The 18,590-nt window shown below is 35.4% G+C and overlaps 1 protein-coding gene across 2 annotated transcripts in view; it reads left to right on the top strand.

Moving 5' to 3' along the window:
• The window catches only part of Raver2 (ribonucleoprotein, PTB binding 2), a 78,293-nt gene that overhangs the window by 49,766 nt on the left and 9,937 nt on the right, over positions 1–18,590 (top strand). Inside the window, exons 6-11 of one of the 2 annotated variants that reach the window (XM_047540354.1) lie at positions 33–115; positions 1,895–1,999; positions 2,157–2,268; positions 4,383–4,639; positions 8,902–9,013; positions 10,517–10,653. In XM_047540354.1, coding sequence (XP_047396310.1) covers positions 33–115; positions 1,895–1,999; positions 2,157–2,268; positions 4,383–4,639; positions 8,902–9,013; positions 10,517–10,653 — 806 coding nt within the window. Of the gene's footprint in view, positions 1–29; positions 116–1,894; positions 2,000–2,156; positions 2,269–4,382; positions 4,640–8,901; positions 9,014–10,516; positions 10,654–18,590 lie in introns of both variants that reach the window. The other variant, XM_047540344.1, reaches the window with a different exon arrangement.

Genomic DNA, 18,590 nt, shown 5'->3' with positions numbered 1-18,590 from the left:
GTTGAATTTTTGTTTTTCTTTTCTCCAAGCAGTGCTGGGAACCCCTCACAGCTTGCCGCATCTGATGAACCCACCCATCTCCCCTGCATTTCTACACTTGAATAAAGCACACCAGGTACACAAGCAGTGTGGAGTAGCGGAAGACCAAATGGAGTGAATATTTCATTTGTTGTTAACATTTAAGCTTCTCAAGAAGATGAGTATTTTGTTTTAGAAGAAAATCCTTCATAATTATAGCTATATACAATCATAACTTAATAAGCCTACCAAATCCAATTAAGCTAATTAAAGCAGCACAATCATATATATATATATATATATATATATATATATATATATATATATTCCTATTTGCAAGGCATGAAGAAGAGAAGAGATATAGGTTGTGGTATATTTTTGCTAGATAATACTCTATAGACAACAAAACTTTTTATGTGGTCCTAACTCAAAAAATACCTATGGAGAGAAACAAGTGGACAATAACTCAATTCTTACAACAATGTCATAAAAATAATTCATATGTTTATGAGAGTAAAGAATATTTTTCTTACTTTTTACAGGTAAATATTTTAAATCATACATGTATATGTGTATATATATGTGTGTGTGTGTGTGTGTGTGTGTGTGTGTATATATATATATATATATATATCCACAATATTGGACATAAATGTTACTCAGCTTCTGATAGTGTTTAAAGATATAGAACCTCAATTACAAATCAAAGCTAATATATAATGGATGCATGATATAGGGTAAATGAATGAATGTGTGGTCCTAAATACAGCTTTTTAAAGGAAGGGTCCATTTAAAATTTTTGATCCTTGGAATCTAACATAGTACGTTACAAGGTCTTCATTCATTCATTGCTTGGCATGTATCATTGAGAATCTAACATGTGTTCTAGACGGTTGTGGTTATGGCACCAAACAAATCATCACAGTCTCTGTTGTTGCAGAATTTCGGACAGCAGTGGCCGGGGATGGAGCTCAGTGGCAGCGTGCTGACCTAGCACGTGCAAAGCCTGAGGTTCATCCTCGGCAACACAAAAGAACAAACAGTGGGAAAGCAGACGCTGAACAGTGGATTTCATTAAGGTGTACAGAGTGATAGAAAAGGGGAGTTCAGAGTGTCAATCATAGTCTCTTCATTTTAGGAGAAAGACCCAAATGCTTGATCTTGCCCGGGAGACTGGCACAAGCCGGCCCTCCTTTCCCACGCTCCTCTCATCGCGTTCACTGTCCCAAAGCCCCTACTTTCTCCCACTGAGGTCTCTACTCCCTCTGTGCCCGGAGTGCTCCCTCCCCTTCCACACCTGATCGCCCAGCTTCCCCTAGTCATTGCTGCACCTTCCCATCACAGCACAAGAGGCGGTTTCTCGAGGAAACCTTCCCTGGATTGTCCACTCTAAATCAAATTCCCCCACTGTTGGTCCACAATATTTTTTTCCTCATATACGTATCATTTGTAATTCTTTATGTTTTTATAAAGTCCTCCTTCCTCAGGGGACTATATGATCCATGAATGTAGATGATACTGTATTTCTCACCATGTAGCACAGTACCTGACACATAGTAGGTGCTCAGCAAGTATTTGTTTAGTAAATGAATAAATGAACAAATACAATGTCACTGTCATAAAATCCAGCAAATCCAGAAAGAGGGGAGAAAAGGGGGATGAAGAGTGAAAGGATGTGGAATTAGTCTCATAACCACACGGTCGCCTCTTCTGTATCACTAAAATAATTACTATTGCCCAGAGTTGGGAAATAGAATATTCAGAAGCTGTTGCTTTTACTTAGATCAGCTCAAGAACTGAAATTGAAGATTTATTGAGTTATACAACAAGTTGCTTTCCCGGAGTAAACTAACCGAGTGTTTTTATCATTTCACAGAGCTCAGTTATGGGTAATACTTCTAACTTATTCCTTCAGAATCTGTCTCATGTACCCCGGACACAGCAACAGTTAATGAAGTCTGAGAATATCCATACTAATAATGTAAGTAGGGCATATTTTTTTTCCTAACATCAGTTCATTCCTTTTCTAGAAGCAGACTGTTAAACAGATTCCTTGTGAAATTTCATGGGTCTGTTCTTTTTATTAGGGTTATCTTTCTGCCATGAGCAAAAGTCTTACTTCTGTCCTTCTTTTGTAGAAGCCTGGCTTACTTGGAGAACCCCCGGCTATGGTACTTCAAACTGCACTAGGGATAGGGGCAACGCTTCCCTTGAAAACGGAGATGGGACACCACGGAGAAACCCATAAAAGTAAATGGCATATATTTCCTGAGAAGTCAGTGAATAGGCAGACTTGAGATTGGAGTGTAGTTTACCTGTAGTCTACTTTTATTTACAGGAAGGTGAAATTTGAGTTTTATTCAGTCATTTGAAATTTTAAGAACCCCCTTGGCTTTTTTTTATTTTTAATATTGATGAGTTATTGATGTGCTTGCTTCCATGCTAAGATAAGACGGTCCCTGTAGGATTTGCTTTAATATTTTATGCTGGTTCACAGCAGTATGAGGAGAAGACATAGATCCATTTGAGACTGACATGCTGCCCCCTGGGCGGACAGCATATTACACATGTATCCATTTAATTGTTGCCTGGATAAGAAACCCTTAGTCTTTATAAAAGGAATGTCTAGTATTTATAAATGTAAAGTTTATTTGTTTTACTTTTTTTTTTTTTAAGAAAAGTAGTAATAGCCTGGTGTTAGACCAAGATTTTTTTTATTTGAATGTGATTTGGAAAGGTACTTTCAGTTTGAAGCTTAATTGAAAATTTAGTTAGGCATGAATATGTGACTACAAACAAAGGGCTGCTAGTAATTTAAAAGTTAATTAAGTACAGATAGCATGCTTAGCCTTTTGAACATAAAACCCACTAGTCAAAGAACCAAATTATTCAGTCAATTCTGATGATTGAAAATGACCAGGCAAAAATTAAGTCAGCGAAGAAATTTTCTTTTTGTAAGACAGTGTCTGCCCTTCTAAAAACTTAAATTTTCTTTGACTGAAAGCTTATGCGAATGTTTACTGCATATTAGGTTAAATAAGAAGCCATTGGCTATAACAGGTGCTGCTCTACGAACACAGAAAATTCAGTATCCAAATAAATATATTACTAAAAGCTAGAAGAACCACAGTACTGACCCAAAAAAGCCAAACAAACAAACAAACAAACAAACCAAAAAACAAACCCAAAGTATTCATCTGCAAACATTTAGTAAAATAAACCAACCAGGGGCCTGGGGTTGTGGCTCAGTGGTAGAGCACTTGCCTCACATGCATCCTCAGCACCACATAAATAAATAAAATAAATAAAGTAAAGGTATTGTGTCCATCTACACCTAAGAATAAAAAATAATTTAAAGAAAACCAACCAATCAGTGGTATTATGATATTTAACAGCAACAACAACAACAACAACAAAGTCACTAGGTTTAAAAGGAAGTCTTGGTTTGAATCATTTGTAGGTTTCTGTTTGTGAACTCTCCAGCCATGACTGACTATAGATTATGAATGTGAAGATGATGAACTCAGCTGAAGAGAGATACACAATCGGCTCTCACTAGTGGCCGCAAGCTAGTGACTAGACTTCCTATGGGGTTCACTCTAAACATATCCAAGAGATTTTCAACTCGAGACATCTGTTCTCTTCAAATATGGAAGCAGACCAATTGTAGTGACTGAACTTTTTTTTTTAAAAGTACTGATAAGCTGGCCATGGTGGCACCCACCTGTCATCCCGATGATTTAGGTGGCTGACACAAGAAGATCACAAATTGGAGGCCAGCCTCAGCAACTTAGCAGGGGCCCTGAGCAACTTAGTGAGACCCTGTCTCAAAAATAAAAAAGGCTGGGGATATGGTTCAGTGGTAATGTGTCCCTGGGTTAAATGCCCAATGCCAAAAAAAAAAAAGTACTGATATAACTTAAATGTCAAAAAGCACATTAACTTCTAAAATAGAATTAAAATATTATTGAGATTATCTTAGAAGTTGTTAAAAATAAGAAAAGCATTATTGTTATTATTATCATTATTATTTATTATTTTGAGATGGGATGGTATCTTGCTATGTTGCCCAGGCTGGTCTTGAACTCCTGAACTCCAGTGACCCTCCAACCTCAGCCTCATCAGTAGCTGGGACTATTGGCGTGCACCACTGTACCCAGTTCACATTATTGCAGTTGTATGTTTTTGTTTTTTTTCATAAAGGAGCCTTGCAGCCTCCAACCTCACCTTTTGAATTTAACAGTTCTTTGATAGGCATGAAAAAGATTTCCCCATTTTTTGACCAAAAAAAGGAATAAAATCACAAGGACTGTTGTAAATAAATCTGGTCTAACGAAGGCTTTTTGCATTTGCATTCGCTGCAGCATCTAATCTGATTCCAACTCAAACAACTATAGCAGCTGGAATGGGCATGTTACCATTCTTCCCAAATCAGCATGCTGTTGGACAAGCCGGGCCGGGGCTGGGTAATACTCAGGAGAAACAGACCGCCGCGGTGGCAATAGCAGAAGGAAATTTCTCAGGGACACAGCCTTACCTTCAGAGCTTTCCAAACCTTGCTGCTGGAGGCTTACTGACGGGACACCATAAGCAGCAGCAGAGCCAGCCAAAAGGCCCGGAGGTGAGCTCGGTGCCAGAACACAGGCGTGTTCCCTCACATTGTCTGCAATGCAGTGTTTGTGATACTGGGGTGTTCTAATTCATGGTTATTTTACAGGTGAGAAATTCACAAAATTGGATGAAGCATTCATTTTCAAACTTGAAAGGAAGTTGATAATATACCTAAAGTATTTAAGTATGAATTACAACCTAGATAAATTGCCTTGTCAGTGAAATGATTTTCAGTAGCTTACATTTATGCCTCAAAACTGAAGAAAGCATGGTGCTCTTTTGGAAGTATCTTTTTTTTTTTTTAAATTTTTATTTAAATAGCAGTGAGTGAAAAAACATTTTCATGCATTTATAGATGAGACCCTGACACTCTTGTCCTTCGAGATATTTCTTAATGAAGTCTACATTTGTCCTCAGCAGTCCCACATTCTTTTTTAAATTTGTTATTTTTAGTTATACATGGCAGTAAAATGTATTTTGACGTATTATACATACATGGAGCATAACTTCCCATTTTTATGGTAGTTTGTGAGGTGGAGCTACAATGGCCGTGTGTTCATATATGAACATAGGAAAGTCATGTCCGTCTCATTCTACTGTCTTTCCCACACTCTTAATTCTACACATCCACATTCTCTGGGCTCCAGCTGGACACCATCTCCTGCTTTCTGAACCCTCTTCTGGTGCTGTTTCCATTCCTTGAAGGCACCTTCCTAAACTCAAATGCCAGCCTCCAATGAAGTCTTTTTTGGGTGTTTTGAAATGCCTGATTTTAGGCATTTTTCCTATTCTGTGGTCCAAGCCTTACATAGCCTGGGGATCGTTTCTGAAGTCCAATGCCATAAGAAAACGACTCACTGACACAGTCCTGCACCATCTCCCTCTCCAAATGAGCTCTCTATTAGAAAAGGCTGCAGAGCAAAACTGATGGCCTTATTCAAAATGCTATGAGGAAGTACCTTTTTATTGTAAATAAACAAACAACAAAAATCCATTTTTGATAAATTATTCCAGCTGACATTTGGTACTGTGCTTAATAATTTGCCAGTTTGCCTATAAGTAAAATAATTCTGAATTTTGTAAAATGAGTTTTTTAATGCTGTTATTGTAAAACAATGTCAATATGAATTCTTTATTTTTATGACTATTTGCTGTTTTGAAAAGTATGTGCTAAAGGATGGCTTTAAAAATACTTGGTATTGTAAAAATTAAATATGAGCCAGGCATGGTGCACACCCGTAATCCCAACAGTTTGGGAGGCCGAGGAAGGAGGATCATGAGTTCAAAGCCAGCCTCAGCAAAAGCAAGGTGCTGAGCAACTCAGTGAGACCCTGTCTCTAAATTAAATACAAAATAGGGCTGGGGATGTTACTCAGTGATTGAGTGCCCCTGAGTTCAATCCCAGTACCCCCCTCCAAAAAAATTAATTAAATATAAGCTAATATAAGCTTGGAGTTTTATAGTTTGAAAGAGCTTAGGAGAATCATTAATGCTTACCCAGTTAAATAATGATATTATTTATAAGGATATCTTTCTATTTATTTATATCTTCTTTAATTTCAACAGTGTATTATAGGTTTAATACAAGAGTTTTACCTCCATAGTTAATTCCTAAGTATTTTATTATTTTTGATGCTTTTATGAAAGAAATTATTTTATTAATGTTCTTTTCAGATTGTTCATCATTTGTATATACAAACACATTTTTTTGTGTATTGATTTTTTTTTAATCCCGTAATTTTGCTAAATTAGTTTATTCTAACTGTGTGTGTGGGTCTTTAGGGTTTTCTATTTATACAATCATATCTTCTACAAACAACTTTTCATTTTTTTATTTTTAAATTTGTCCTAATTAGTTGTACATGACAGTAGAATGCATTTTGACACATTGTACACAAATGGAGCACAACTTCTCATTCCTCTGACTGAACATGGTGCTGAGTCACACCAGTCGTGTAATCATACATGTAAATGGGGTAATAATGTCTGTCTTATTCTACTGTCCTTCCCATCCCCTCTCCCCCATGCCTCTCTTCACTTCCTTCTGCACAATCCAAAGTTCCTTCTTTCTTCCCTACCCCACCTCCCACTATGGATCAGCATCTGCTTATCAGAGAAAATATTTGGCCTTTGTTTTTTCGGGTTTGACTTATTTCACTTAGCATGATATTCTCTAGTTCCATCCATTTACCTGCAAATGCCACAATTCCACTCTTCTTTAAGACTGAGTAATATTCCATTGTGTATATGTACCACATTTTCTTTACCCATTCATCTGTTGAAGAGCATCTAGGTTGGTTCCATAGTTTAGCTATTATGAATTGAACTGCTGTAAACATTGATGTGGCTATGTCACTGTAGTATGCTGATTTTAAGTTCTTTAGGGTAAAAACCGAGGAGTATGATAGCTGGATCAAATGGTGGCTCCATTCCAGTTTTTCTGAGGATTCTCCATACTGCTTGACAACTTGATTTTTTATTCTGCAATTTGAATGTTTCTTAATTCCTTTTCCTGCCAAACTGATCTAGCTAGAACTTCCAATACTATGTACTAGAAGAGACAAAAGTTGGCATCCTTAACTTACTCCTGATCTTTAATTATTGAATATGATGATTAAACTTTATTATGTTCTATTGTTGTTTTGTTGAGGGTTTTTTGTTTTTTGTTTTTTGTTTTTTGTTTTTTTTTGGTGCTAGGGATTGAACCCAGGGCCTTATGCATGTGAGGCAAGCATTTTACCAACTGAGCTATATCCCCAGCCCTTGTTGAGTATTTTTATCATGAACAGATGTTTAATTCTGCCTAAAGCTTTTTCTACATTGAGATGATCGTGTGTGGTTTTCCTTGCTTTGTTCTGTTAATGTGGTATATCACATAGATAAACCTGCGCATGTTGAACTATCCTTGCATTCTAGGAATAAATCCCAGTTGGTAATGGGGTATGATGCTTTTAATGTGCTGCTGAGTTCAGTTTGCTAGACATGTGTTGAAGATTTTTGCTTTAATATTCATAAGAGATATTGGTCTATAGTTTTCAGGTGTTATCTTTGTCTGATTTTGATACTAGAACAAATCCTGGTCTCCTGGAATGATTTAGGAGGTGTTCCTTCTTCATTTTTGTGAAAGAATTTGAGAAAAGTGGTGTTAAATTTTCTTTTAAAATGTCTAATAGAATTCATCATTAAAGACATGTGGTTCGGGCTGGGGATGTAGCTCCGTTGGTAGAGTGTTGCCTTGCAAGCAGAAGGCCCTGAGTTCAACCCCCGGCAACGCAAAAAAAAAAAAAAAAAAAAAAAAAAAAAAAAAAAAAAGACGTGGTTCTAGGCCTATCTTTGTAGGGACATTTTGTATTTTTTTCTTTTTTAACTTTATAACATCTCATTTAGAGTCAGAGTTGTGAACCCCTGATGTGGATATAACCCCAGAAATCTGAACATTTTAGAAACAAAACGTGTGAGCTCTTTGCTGGTTTCCTTTTCTCTATGAATTTAATCTCTTGGAGATTATACTTCCTTTATTCTCTTTAGGAAACAAAATTAAAACCAATTAAACTTGAAAATTGAGCTACTAGATTTAACTTTAATTTTATAATCCTGAATATTGTCTTATTTTAAAATCTTTATGATTAGAGAGTTAAAAAGTAAAAAAATCTGTCAGGTGTATATGAAATACACTGAAGAATTAGAACATGATTTCATCTCTTTCTTCTGTTAAAGAAATGCTAGAATCCTCATACCTAACTAGTCATATGAAAATATTGTGACATAGATTTTCAGGAAATGTGACTTTTTAAGCATTGTCATCTAAATGTAGAGTTTGGTTTTATTAAACTCACTTATTTTGCTTGGTATTATTTTTAGTACCAGAGAGAAATAAGTTTTGCTTTTGCCATTTGGTTTGTGGCCATGTGATATAAAAGAAAAAATCATAATAATAAATGTTGATATCTGTATTTCTAGAAATGAGAGATGGAATTTGTTTTCCCTGATGAAGATGAATTCTTTCAGCTTCAAGTGAGAAGGTCAGACAGGGTACCTTTAGTTCTAAAATTCAGTGGTTCTAGAAGTTTTTAAAAAGGTAATTAAAAAATAATAGTAGATAAAACAATTTTAATCAAAATCCTCAAATATTTTATAAGTTTATATCATCAAAGTTTAGGTTCTACAAATTTTAATCACAGTAGACTAAACATATTGAAAAATAAGTGTTTCTGCATCTTTATTTTCTTATACCTCTTATTAAGTGCCCCATCTTTTGTTCTTGATGAATAGGCTGCCTCTAAGAATCAGACTTCACTCTTGGGAGAACCACCAAAAGAAATTCGACTCAGTAAAAATCCATATTTGAATCTGGCAAGTGTGTTACCCAGTGTGTGCTTATCATGTAAGTGGGAACCACTAACAGTATTTTGAAGCTTTGTTGGACAATTTCTCTAATGGGTTTTACTTTAATTTTTAACAATGGAAAACAAACAATTTCTATTGACCAAATTAAGCCATAAATCATAACTTCACTTTTAAAATTGAAAAAAAAAATTAAAATTGACATGTAAATTGCATACTACTTCATTTAAGGAAAATATTTTAATAGTATTTTATTAAGAATGTAATCATTCTACTGGATTGTCATTGAATTACGATTAAAATAATGGGGGCAAAGAATTATATGGCACTACTAGAATTATTTATAATAAATATAGAATCATTTTTCTAAACCAGAGATATAAACCCCTAAGTAATATAGAGTATTTGGATACCCCCAATATATATGACTTCTAATCAGCAGAAATGAAATTCTCATTTACTTTTTTGAGTTCTAATTTTTCATATTTAATTGAGTGATGACCTCAAATCAAATGTGTTTATTTTTCTTCTTGAAAAATTCTAAGCAGTTACTGGATTGGACTGATTATATACAGTATTGCTAGAAAGTAATTTCTGTGACTTTATACAATGTTTTTATTTTTTGTTAATGGGGATTTACTATAATATTTTCATATACTCTACATTATGAATTGATCATGCCCATCCACTTTTCTTCTGCCTCACTTTTCTCGAGGACCCTCTCAGGCCTCCAATTAATATGAATCAAATATTTATATATTTGTTCAAAAAATTTTTAAGTCACCAGTGTGTACTCTAGACACAGAGATAGTCACTGCAATATTGATTGTCCATAATGAAAAACTGGAATATAATGTTTATCAGTAAGGGAATGGGTAAATAAACAGCTTATCATAAACCAGAACCTGCAACTTCTTAATCACTCATATGAAGTCATCGCTAAAGCATATTTTAAGTGGAGAAAGCAAATATATGCATAAAATGAATCGTGTTTATTTAAAGCGGTATATTCTCATATCCACCTATTTATGTAAACACATAAAGTAAATCTGGGGAATTAAACTCTCATCTGTTACATCCAGAAAGAATAGGATTGAATGAAAAGAGATTAAAGGTTGATTTCATTTTAAATATACACTTTCTGAATGTTAATTTTTAATTTTTTTAAAAATCAGAAAAAAATATACATGTGTTTCAAATATGCCTACTGTGCTTTGATCTGGTCTAAAAATTGATGATGACAACCATTGCTTTAACAAGGATGTTTGATTTACATTTCGTGTACCTTGTTTTAGAGATGAGATGTGTGTGTTTTAAACGTTTCCCTCATAGTTATTTTACTGATGGGGCAAGCTTTCATTTTCTGTTGTTCCAAATGAATGAAACAATTTCATAGACTCTATATACTTTTCTCTGTGGAAAATAAATAAATATCCACAAACTAAAAGTTGTGTTGTGTAGAGACCATGCTGAGTTAATGAGTTTTGCACCCTGTTTATAATTTATAATAGAACAACCTAAATTGTATTTATTTTGCCTTTAGCTGCTGCAAGTAAAAACACTCTAAATAAGACTGGAATTGCAAGCAACATTCTGGATGCAATCTCTCAGGGAAATGAATCGCAGCAAGCATTGGAGAAGTGCATTGCTTATTCCCCACCTTTTGGTGACTATGCCCAGGTAAATGATTCTCAGCTTTGGATGCTATATAGAAAAATTGGTTCAATTACATCCTGAGTTCCCTGAAGATGAAATTGTGATTTATTTAATGTTATCATGGAGACCTAAAAATTATCCTTCTTGTTCACCATCTGAAATTTAGGAATATGTTTAAGAGGTTGTTTAGTATCACTTAGCACTAAATATTTACCTCTTGTTGTTTATACTGGTGGTTGTCAAACAACAGCCACACACTGCACCAGCCCACCACCTGTTTTTGTAAAGAGAATTGTATTGAAACATGGCCATTTGCATTCATTTACATGTTTTCTATGGTGCTGTCATGTTACAGTGAAAGAGATGAGTGGTTACAGCAGACACTTATATGGTCTACAAGGTTAAATATTTACTATCTGATTTTGCAGGAAAACTCTGCTCTCCACTGGTTTACTTGAGTATAGACATAAGAAATCCAAGAAAATGCCTGTTTTTCATCACTGTTTATAGAGAAAGATGATCGTTTTACAGACACTGCTAAACTAACTTAATTTTAAGCCAGATACAGTCATCCCTCAGTCTCTGTAGGGAATCTGTTCCAGAACCTCCTGGGAATATGGAAACCCTCGGATGCTCAACCCCCTCATGTGAAACAGTGTAGTATTTGCATACATTCTATGCACAGCCTCCTGCATACCTTTAACCATCTCTAGATTACTTACAATAACTATATTGTGTAAGTACCATGTAAATAGTTGTTATACTGTGCTGTTTAGAGAATAATGACCAAAAAAAAGTCTGTATATGCTTAGAACTTTTTTGTTTTGTTTTGTTTTTAATAATTTCAATCTGCAGTTGATTAAATCCATGGACATAGAACTTGTGGATGTGGAGTATTACACTATATCAGGTTGAAGAGGTATATTGTGTCACGACCTAGATGACATTTTTACATGGGCCCTTTCCTCTTCATCCTATTCTAAGGGACTTAAACTGAGAAAGTACATCATCATGTCAGCTCGATATGATTACGTGGTCATGGAAGCTGTATGACCAGCCGTTTTGATTCTTTCTTATTTCTGAGAGCAGACAGCTTCTCAGCTCTGTTCTGTCGGTTGGAGCAACACCTCCACTTAGATTTCCCTGCAGCAACTTCCCTTTTGCCTTCTCTGTCTCTAATGAACTTAGAACAATTAATGCCTGATTGTGTTTTTATGAAGAGTACTAGAAACAGCTCTATTTCCATTTTAAAATGGCATAGCTGAATATTTGTGAAATATGTGGCAAAGTCTCTTACACCTGGACAAGATGCAGAACCGGGGGTTGGAAAATGCTGTAAGTGGGTAGCAGCATACGTCACCTTAAAGTGGTCAGGCCCCGCGACCACAGAAGCAGTCTCTTATTTCATTGCGGTCCTGTCTTTGTTATTAACATTTTAAATAATCATGTAGATAGGACATTATGTGCCTGTGTACTCTTTACTCTTATAAATAGAAACAGCACAATGTATTTTTTAAAATTTAGTTTGGTGTATGTTTTAAGCTTCAAAACTATTTTTGCACTGACCTTTCCATTTCTTTTATTTCATTTTTGAAATCCGTCTCACTTATCTCGGCAGTTTTGCTTAGCGAGTCACTGTGGTTGGTTGTATACATGTCACATCTGTGGAAAGACTCTTGTGTACATGAAGGAAGTTGTGGTAAACATGCCCTGCTTCCCCCTGCCTCACGCCTGCCCACCCTGGGACTCTGTGAGGAGAGCCTCCGACCTGGGTTCTCTGTCCCCTTGGGAACTCCCTGCTTCCTCCATAGAGCGAGATGTGGTCTCTCTCTTATGCTCTTTTATCCTCATAAAGTAAACTCAATTAAACGTTACTAATGGAATGAAATAACTAGAAAAGGGTGGTCATGTGTTAGGAATTCCTTCTGTTGCCACAGTTGGAATGGAGAAAGAGCTTTAAGAAAAAGGAACTAACGATTTTTGTTTTATTAGTAACACACTGGGCATATGCTTTGCAATGTAAGCATTTTTAATTTTATTTTTGCTGTCTTGGGACTCAAACCCAGGGCCTCACACATGCTAGGCAGTATAAGCACTTAAAATTTCTAACCAGCCTCTGCGTTTTAAATTATCCCCAGCACAAAACAAGTGAAAAAGCACAAAGGAGTAAATAAGCTTTCCAAATTCATGCATTTAGTAAGTGGTTCATCTGAGAAAGTCCGTATTATCATCGTTATACAGAGAAACTTCTTCAGGCATGGAAGTAGTATCTCATAGAAAGTACGTGTACAGGTTTTAATGCATAAGGTTAAGAGAGATTGGATATGTTAAAGCATGGATGAATAGAATAGTTTCTGTTTCAAATAAAACTCTCACATTTTAAAACATGATACTTGGCATTTCCAGTATTAGTGAAGTTGCTTATCACACGCCATCCCTCCTACAGATAACCTTTATAAAAACTGAACTACATATGAAGAGAAACTTATTGAAGACACTGGAGAATGACCCAAATCAGACAGAAACTGAAAGGGAATCAACCCCTGAAAGATGGGGACTTTTCTGGATGGAATTTGTTTCTGTGGCTTTTTGCTGAACACCACTTTCTAGTTTGTGCAGGAAGCCACAGTCTTACCCGCTTGAGGAGTCAGAGGACAGATTTTGGGACTGTTAGTGAGGCTGTGAAATAAGAGGGGAAGTCTGGAAAAGAGGAAGTTGCATGGGTAGGAGTCTCAAAATCCACGTGGACACAGCATGAGGGACACTCCGGGGACCTGGTGGAGAAGAGCAGAGGAAGGCTGGAACGAGTGGAGTAGAGAGTCAGCTCCACCACAGGTAAAGATGAAGTTTTGAATTTGAGTTCTACAAATTTAATTCCTTCTACAACTAGAAGAAAAACACTCGTTGGAGGAATATAATAGAATCTGTAGTCTCTGTACTTCATTCACAAGATTCATTAAACAAGAATTACTAGATAGTTGAAGAAGCAAGAAGGTGTGATCCATAGTTAAGAGAAAAAGCAATTTCTAGAAACTGACCCCAAGATGATCCAGAAGTTGGTGTTAATAGACAATGACTTTAAAGCAACTATTATAAATATGCTAACAACTTAAAGGAAAAGAAGGATTAAATGAACTGGTAGGGAATCTTAGCCCCAGAGCATACATTTAAAAAGAACTGAATAATTCTAGAGTTGAGAAGTATTATTTCTCATGTTAAAAAAATATAATGGATGGGCATTACAGAATATTAGAGAAAGCAGGAAAAATGATTCAATAAACATAAAAACAGATAAAAATAAATTATTCAATTGGAAGAACAAAGAGAAAAGAGATTGAACACCAATAAATACATTCTCAGGGACCTGAGATAAATATCTAAAATACATGTCAGTAGAGTCTGGAGAGAAGAGAAAGATAAATGGAGCAAAAAAAATTTGAAAAAGTAATGAAGACTCTCCAAATTTGCTTCAAAAAACATAGATTTAATAGACACAGAGGCCCTTCATGCAAAGCAGGAAAAGTAGAATTTTACCTAGGCGCATTATAGTTAATGAACTGAAAAACACAGCTATAAAGAGATAATCTTGAAAGTAATTGATTAAAACAATGCATGTAAAAAATTTTTAAAAAACAACAATGCATGTTATCTTCACAGGTTTCTCAGCCCTGACACTATTGACATTTGGAACTAGGTAACTCTCTCTTAGGAGAGCTGTTCTGTATGCTGTAGGATATTTGACTTCTATCCATAGATTGCCTTCACCATCTATACAGTCACTGTTAAGAGAACTGGTAAATAAAAGACTATGTTCTCTTGATTTATTTAAAAGTAAAATTTACAAGTTTGCATTATGGGGTTTATAATATATGTAGTTACAGTATATTGGACAGTAGTACCAAGGATAGTTAAGAGAAAAAACATGGAGAATGTGGGGTAAAAGGTACACTCATACATTGCTGGTGGCACTGCAAAGTGGTGCAGTCGTTCTGGAAAGCAGTATGGAAATTTCTCAGAAAACTTGGAATGGTTATGCCTGTACTTCATGTATAGAGAAACAAGTTGTACCCCATTTGTTTACAATAAAATAAATAAATAAATAAAATAAATTAATAATTAAATAAATTTTAAAAAAGAAAGAAAACTTGGAATGGAACCACCATTTGACTCAGTTATCCCGCTCCTCAGTACATACCCAAAGGACTTTAAATCAACATACTATAGTAATGCAGTCACATCAATGTTTATAGCAGCTCAACTCAATAGCTAAACTATGGAACCAACCTTCAACAGATGAATGGATAAAGAAAATGTGGTACATATATACAATGGAATATTAGCCATAAAGAATGAAATTATGGCATTTGCAGGTGAGTGGATGGAACTAGAGACTATCATGATAAGCCAATCCCCAAAAACCAAAAGCCAAATAATCTGTCTGATATAATGATGCTAACACACAGTATGTGGGCAGAGAAGAATAGAAGTTCACTGGATTATGCAAAGGGGGAGTAATGAAGGGAAGGGAGTGGGGAGGGAAATAGGAAAGACAGTAAAATGAATCAGAAATAACTTCCTGTGTTCATATATGAATACACAATCAGTATAACTCCACATCATGTTCAACCACAAGAATGGGACCCTAATTAGAATAAGTTATACTCCATATATGTAGAATATGTTAAAATACACTCCACTTTCATGTATATCTAAAAGGAACAAATAAAACTTTTAAAAAGAAATTATAAGAGAAAAAGCATGGGTAGGAGCCTCAAAATCTATGTGGAAACTCAGAAGTGAGGTAAATTAAATTTAGGTTGTGAAGTTCTCACATTTTATATGATGTAGAACAACAGTAACTAAGTAGACTGTGATAAGTTATGGAATACAGTTGCAATCCATAGGGTAGCCATTACAAATTACACGAAGCATAGCTGAAATGTCAGTAGTTCAATGATGTTGGATTTTTAAAAAAATTTTAAAAGCATTTGATTTTGATTAAATGAAAAAAAAGTCAGTAAAGGAACAAAACCAATTTGGTTGAATAAAAAAACAAATTGCCAAGTGTTAAACATTGTATTGAATGACAATACTTACGTAAAATGAAAATGAACTTCATGTCCAATTATAGCAGATTGTCAACAAGGCAAGAATATGTACTTAGCTTCTTCTATTCAAAATTTTACTGAAGGTTTTTGTGCCATAAGTTTTTCAAAAAGGATAAAAATGGAAAGGAAGAATAGAATCTTTCTTTGCATATGACATGATTGCATGAAAAATCCTTAAGACATGACAAACAATACAGACTTCACATAATTATTTCACAAAAGTCACTGAGTAAGGATAAATCCTAAAAAGGGGATAGAATCTGACTTTCAAAGTTCCTACATGGTATTGTTTTAAACGACAAACAGTTTTCAACAACAGCAGCAATAACAACAACAAAAACAACAAAATGAAAAGAGATGCAAAGAGATAAGGAAATCTGTTCCATACACGTGGCTGTGGTCAGGAAAAGCAAGTAATAGAAAATGCTTGTAAGGAAGCATTACTAGACAAAGATTTTAAACTCATATTCAAAGAATGAAGGGAAACCAACCATAAGGATCTCAAAGTATAAGAACCATGCCTCACCAAATAGAGAAGATCAGTAGGGAGGAGGTAATTATAAAAAAGACTCAAACTGGAATTTTTAAGTTGAGAATTTGAACAGGTAGAAGAAACAACAAACTTAGAATGTAGGTCAACAGAGATCGTCCAGACTGAGGAGCAGAAAGAAAAAAAGAACAAAGAAAAATTAACCATGACAAGTGTATGCAAGGATGTGGAGAAATCTGAAGTCTGCCACGTTACTGGGGGCAACGTAGTCCGCGTAGTCCAGCAGCTCCTCAAAATGTCAATGTTACCGTATGACCCAAGAGTTCCGCCCTAGGTACATGCCCATGGTATGAAAACATACGTCCACACACAAATTTATTTATTGTTTTAACTGTTCACAATGCAATTTTGATTGAAAAGAATCACATGAAAATCGCCACGTAAAAATTCATACTAAAAAGACAATTGATATAAAAAGGATAATGGACTCATGGGTATTTTTACCATTGTTTCACATCTTTTAAAATAAAATAGATTGCTTTATTAATAAATATTTCAAAGACATTCAATTAAGAGCTTGTATGATCATGAAGTATTTTTTAGTCTAAAGTAAAATATCATGTAGAGAATAATAGAATTATCCATGATTCCAGAAAAAGGTATGTGAAATTGAATAGGAAGAAGAAGAGGGGAAAAGACAAAATAAATATTTGTTTAAGTTTTTTCTTTCTTTTTATTTTTTGCGGTGCTGGGGATTGAACCCAGGGCCTTGTGCATGCTAGGCAAGCACTTGACCACTGAGCTATATGCCCAGCCCCATTTTTTAGATTTTTGAAAAGTTTATCTTTGGAGAGCTTTATATAGTTAGAAATTAAGGGTAATTTTTTATACTTGTATCTACTTTACTCTTTTTCTAATATTTTAAGTCACACACACAAATTTGTATGCCAGCATCCTTCATAATAGCACCAAATGGAAATAATCCAAATGTCCATTGGTTATCCATGAGTAAACAGAATTTGGTGTATTCATAGAGTAGAATATTATTCATCCTCCAAAAACTACCATGGTCCATTAAAAAGAATCAAAAGGTGAAACTTCACCATCTCACAAGTTTTAGTGGCCACACCAGGATGTACAAATTATACACCTTGTTTTTTGTTTGTTCGTTTTTTGCCATGCTAGGAATTGAATCCAGGGTCTCTCACCTGTTAGGCCAGCGCTGTACCACTGAGCTATGTCCCCAGTCCCTTAAGTATGTTTAATAAACATTTTTTTAAAAATCAAGCCACATTAAACCCTTTGAAAAATTAGCTTTAACATGTCAAAGCAGCAACAAAGCTGACTGGCACTGTGACATAGATGAACCCTGGGAACAAGCCAGACAGAAAGGCCACATGTTGTGATTCCATGTATATGAAATGTCCACAACAGGCAAATCCATAGGAATGGTAAGTGGAGAGAGGCTACTGGGGGCCGGAAGAAGAGGAGTTGGAGGCTCCCTGTTAACAGGCACAAGGTTCCTTTGTGGAGTGATGGAAATACTCTGGAAATAGGTTGTGATAATTGCATAACCTTGTAGAGATCAACAAATATTGGACTCTTAAAAAAACACTAAACAGAAGGCAGCATTTTTACTTGGTGTTCTGAAGATCATGAAAGTCTACTGAAAACCAAACAAGTTAAATCAGTTTTTCAGATCTAATCTAGGTCTAATTAGAAACTAATTTCAAGTAGACTGCCCCTCCCATTTCTCTAGTTAAATGTAACAGTTAACTAGAATTGCCATTGAGCTGCAGTTGATATTGTCAAGGTCTGCATGGGTTAAATATTTGGACTGTGATTGAGAAAATTTAAGTCAGAAATAGATGTAGTCATTTAAAAATTTGTAGCTGCCAGGTGTGGTGACACATGCCCATAATCCCAGCAACTCTGAAGGCTGGGGCAGGAAGATTACAAGTTCAAGGCCAGCCTCAGTAGTTTAGCAAGGCCTCAGGCAACTTAGTGAGATCCTGTCTCAAAATAAAAAATAAAATGGGGACCTCGGAATCAGACCAGAGACCCTGCATCTTATAGAAGAAAAAGTAGGTCCAAACCTTCAACTTGTTGGCTTAGGTTCAGACTTCCTCAACAGGACTCCCATAGCACAAGAAATAAAAGCAAGAATCAACAACTGGGATAGATTCAAACTAAAAAGCTTTCTCTCAGCAAAGGAAACTATCAGTAATGTGAAGAGAGAGCCTACAGAGTGGGAGAAAATCTTTGCCACTCATACTTCAGATAGAGCGCTAATTTCCAGAATCTATAAAGAACTCAAAAAACTCTACACCAAGAATACAAATAATCCAATCAACAAATGGGCT

Source organism: Sciurus carolinensis, chromosome 1 (genome assembly GCF_902686445.1).
Source record: "Sciurus carolinensis chromosome 1, mSciCar1.2, whole genome shotgun sequence".
Lineage (NCBI taxonomy): Eukaryota > Metazoa > Chordata > Mammalia > Rodentia > Sciuridae > Sciurus > Sciurus carolinensis.
The sequence above is the reverse complement of the archived record's forward strand: the minus strand, read 5'-3'. Positions and strand labels throughout refer to the sequence as shown.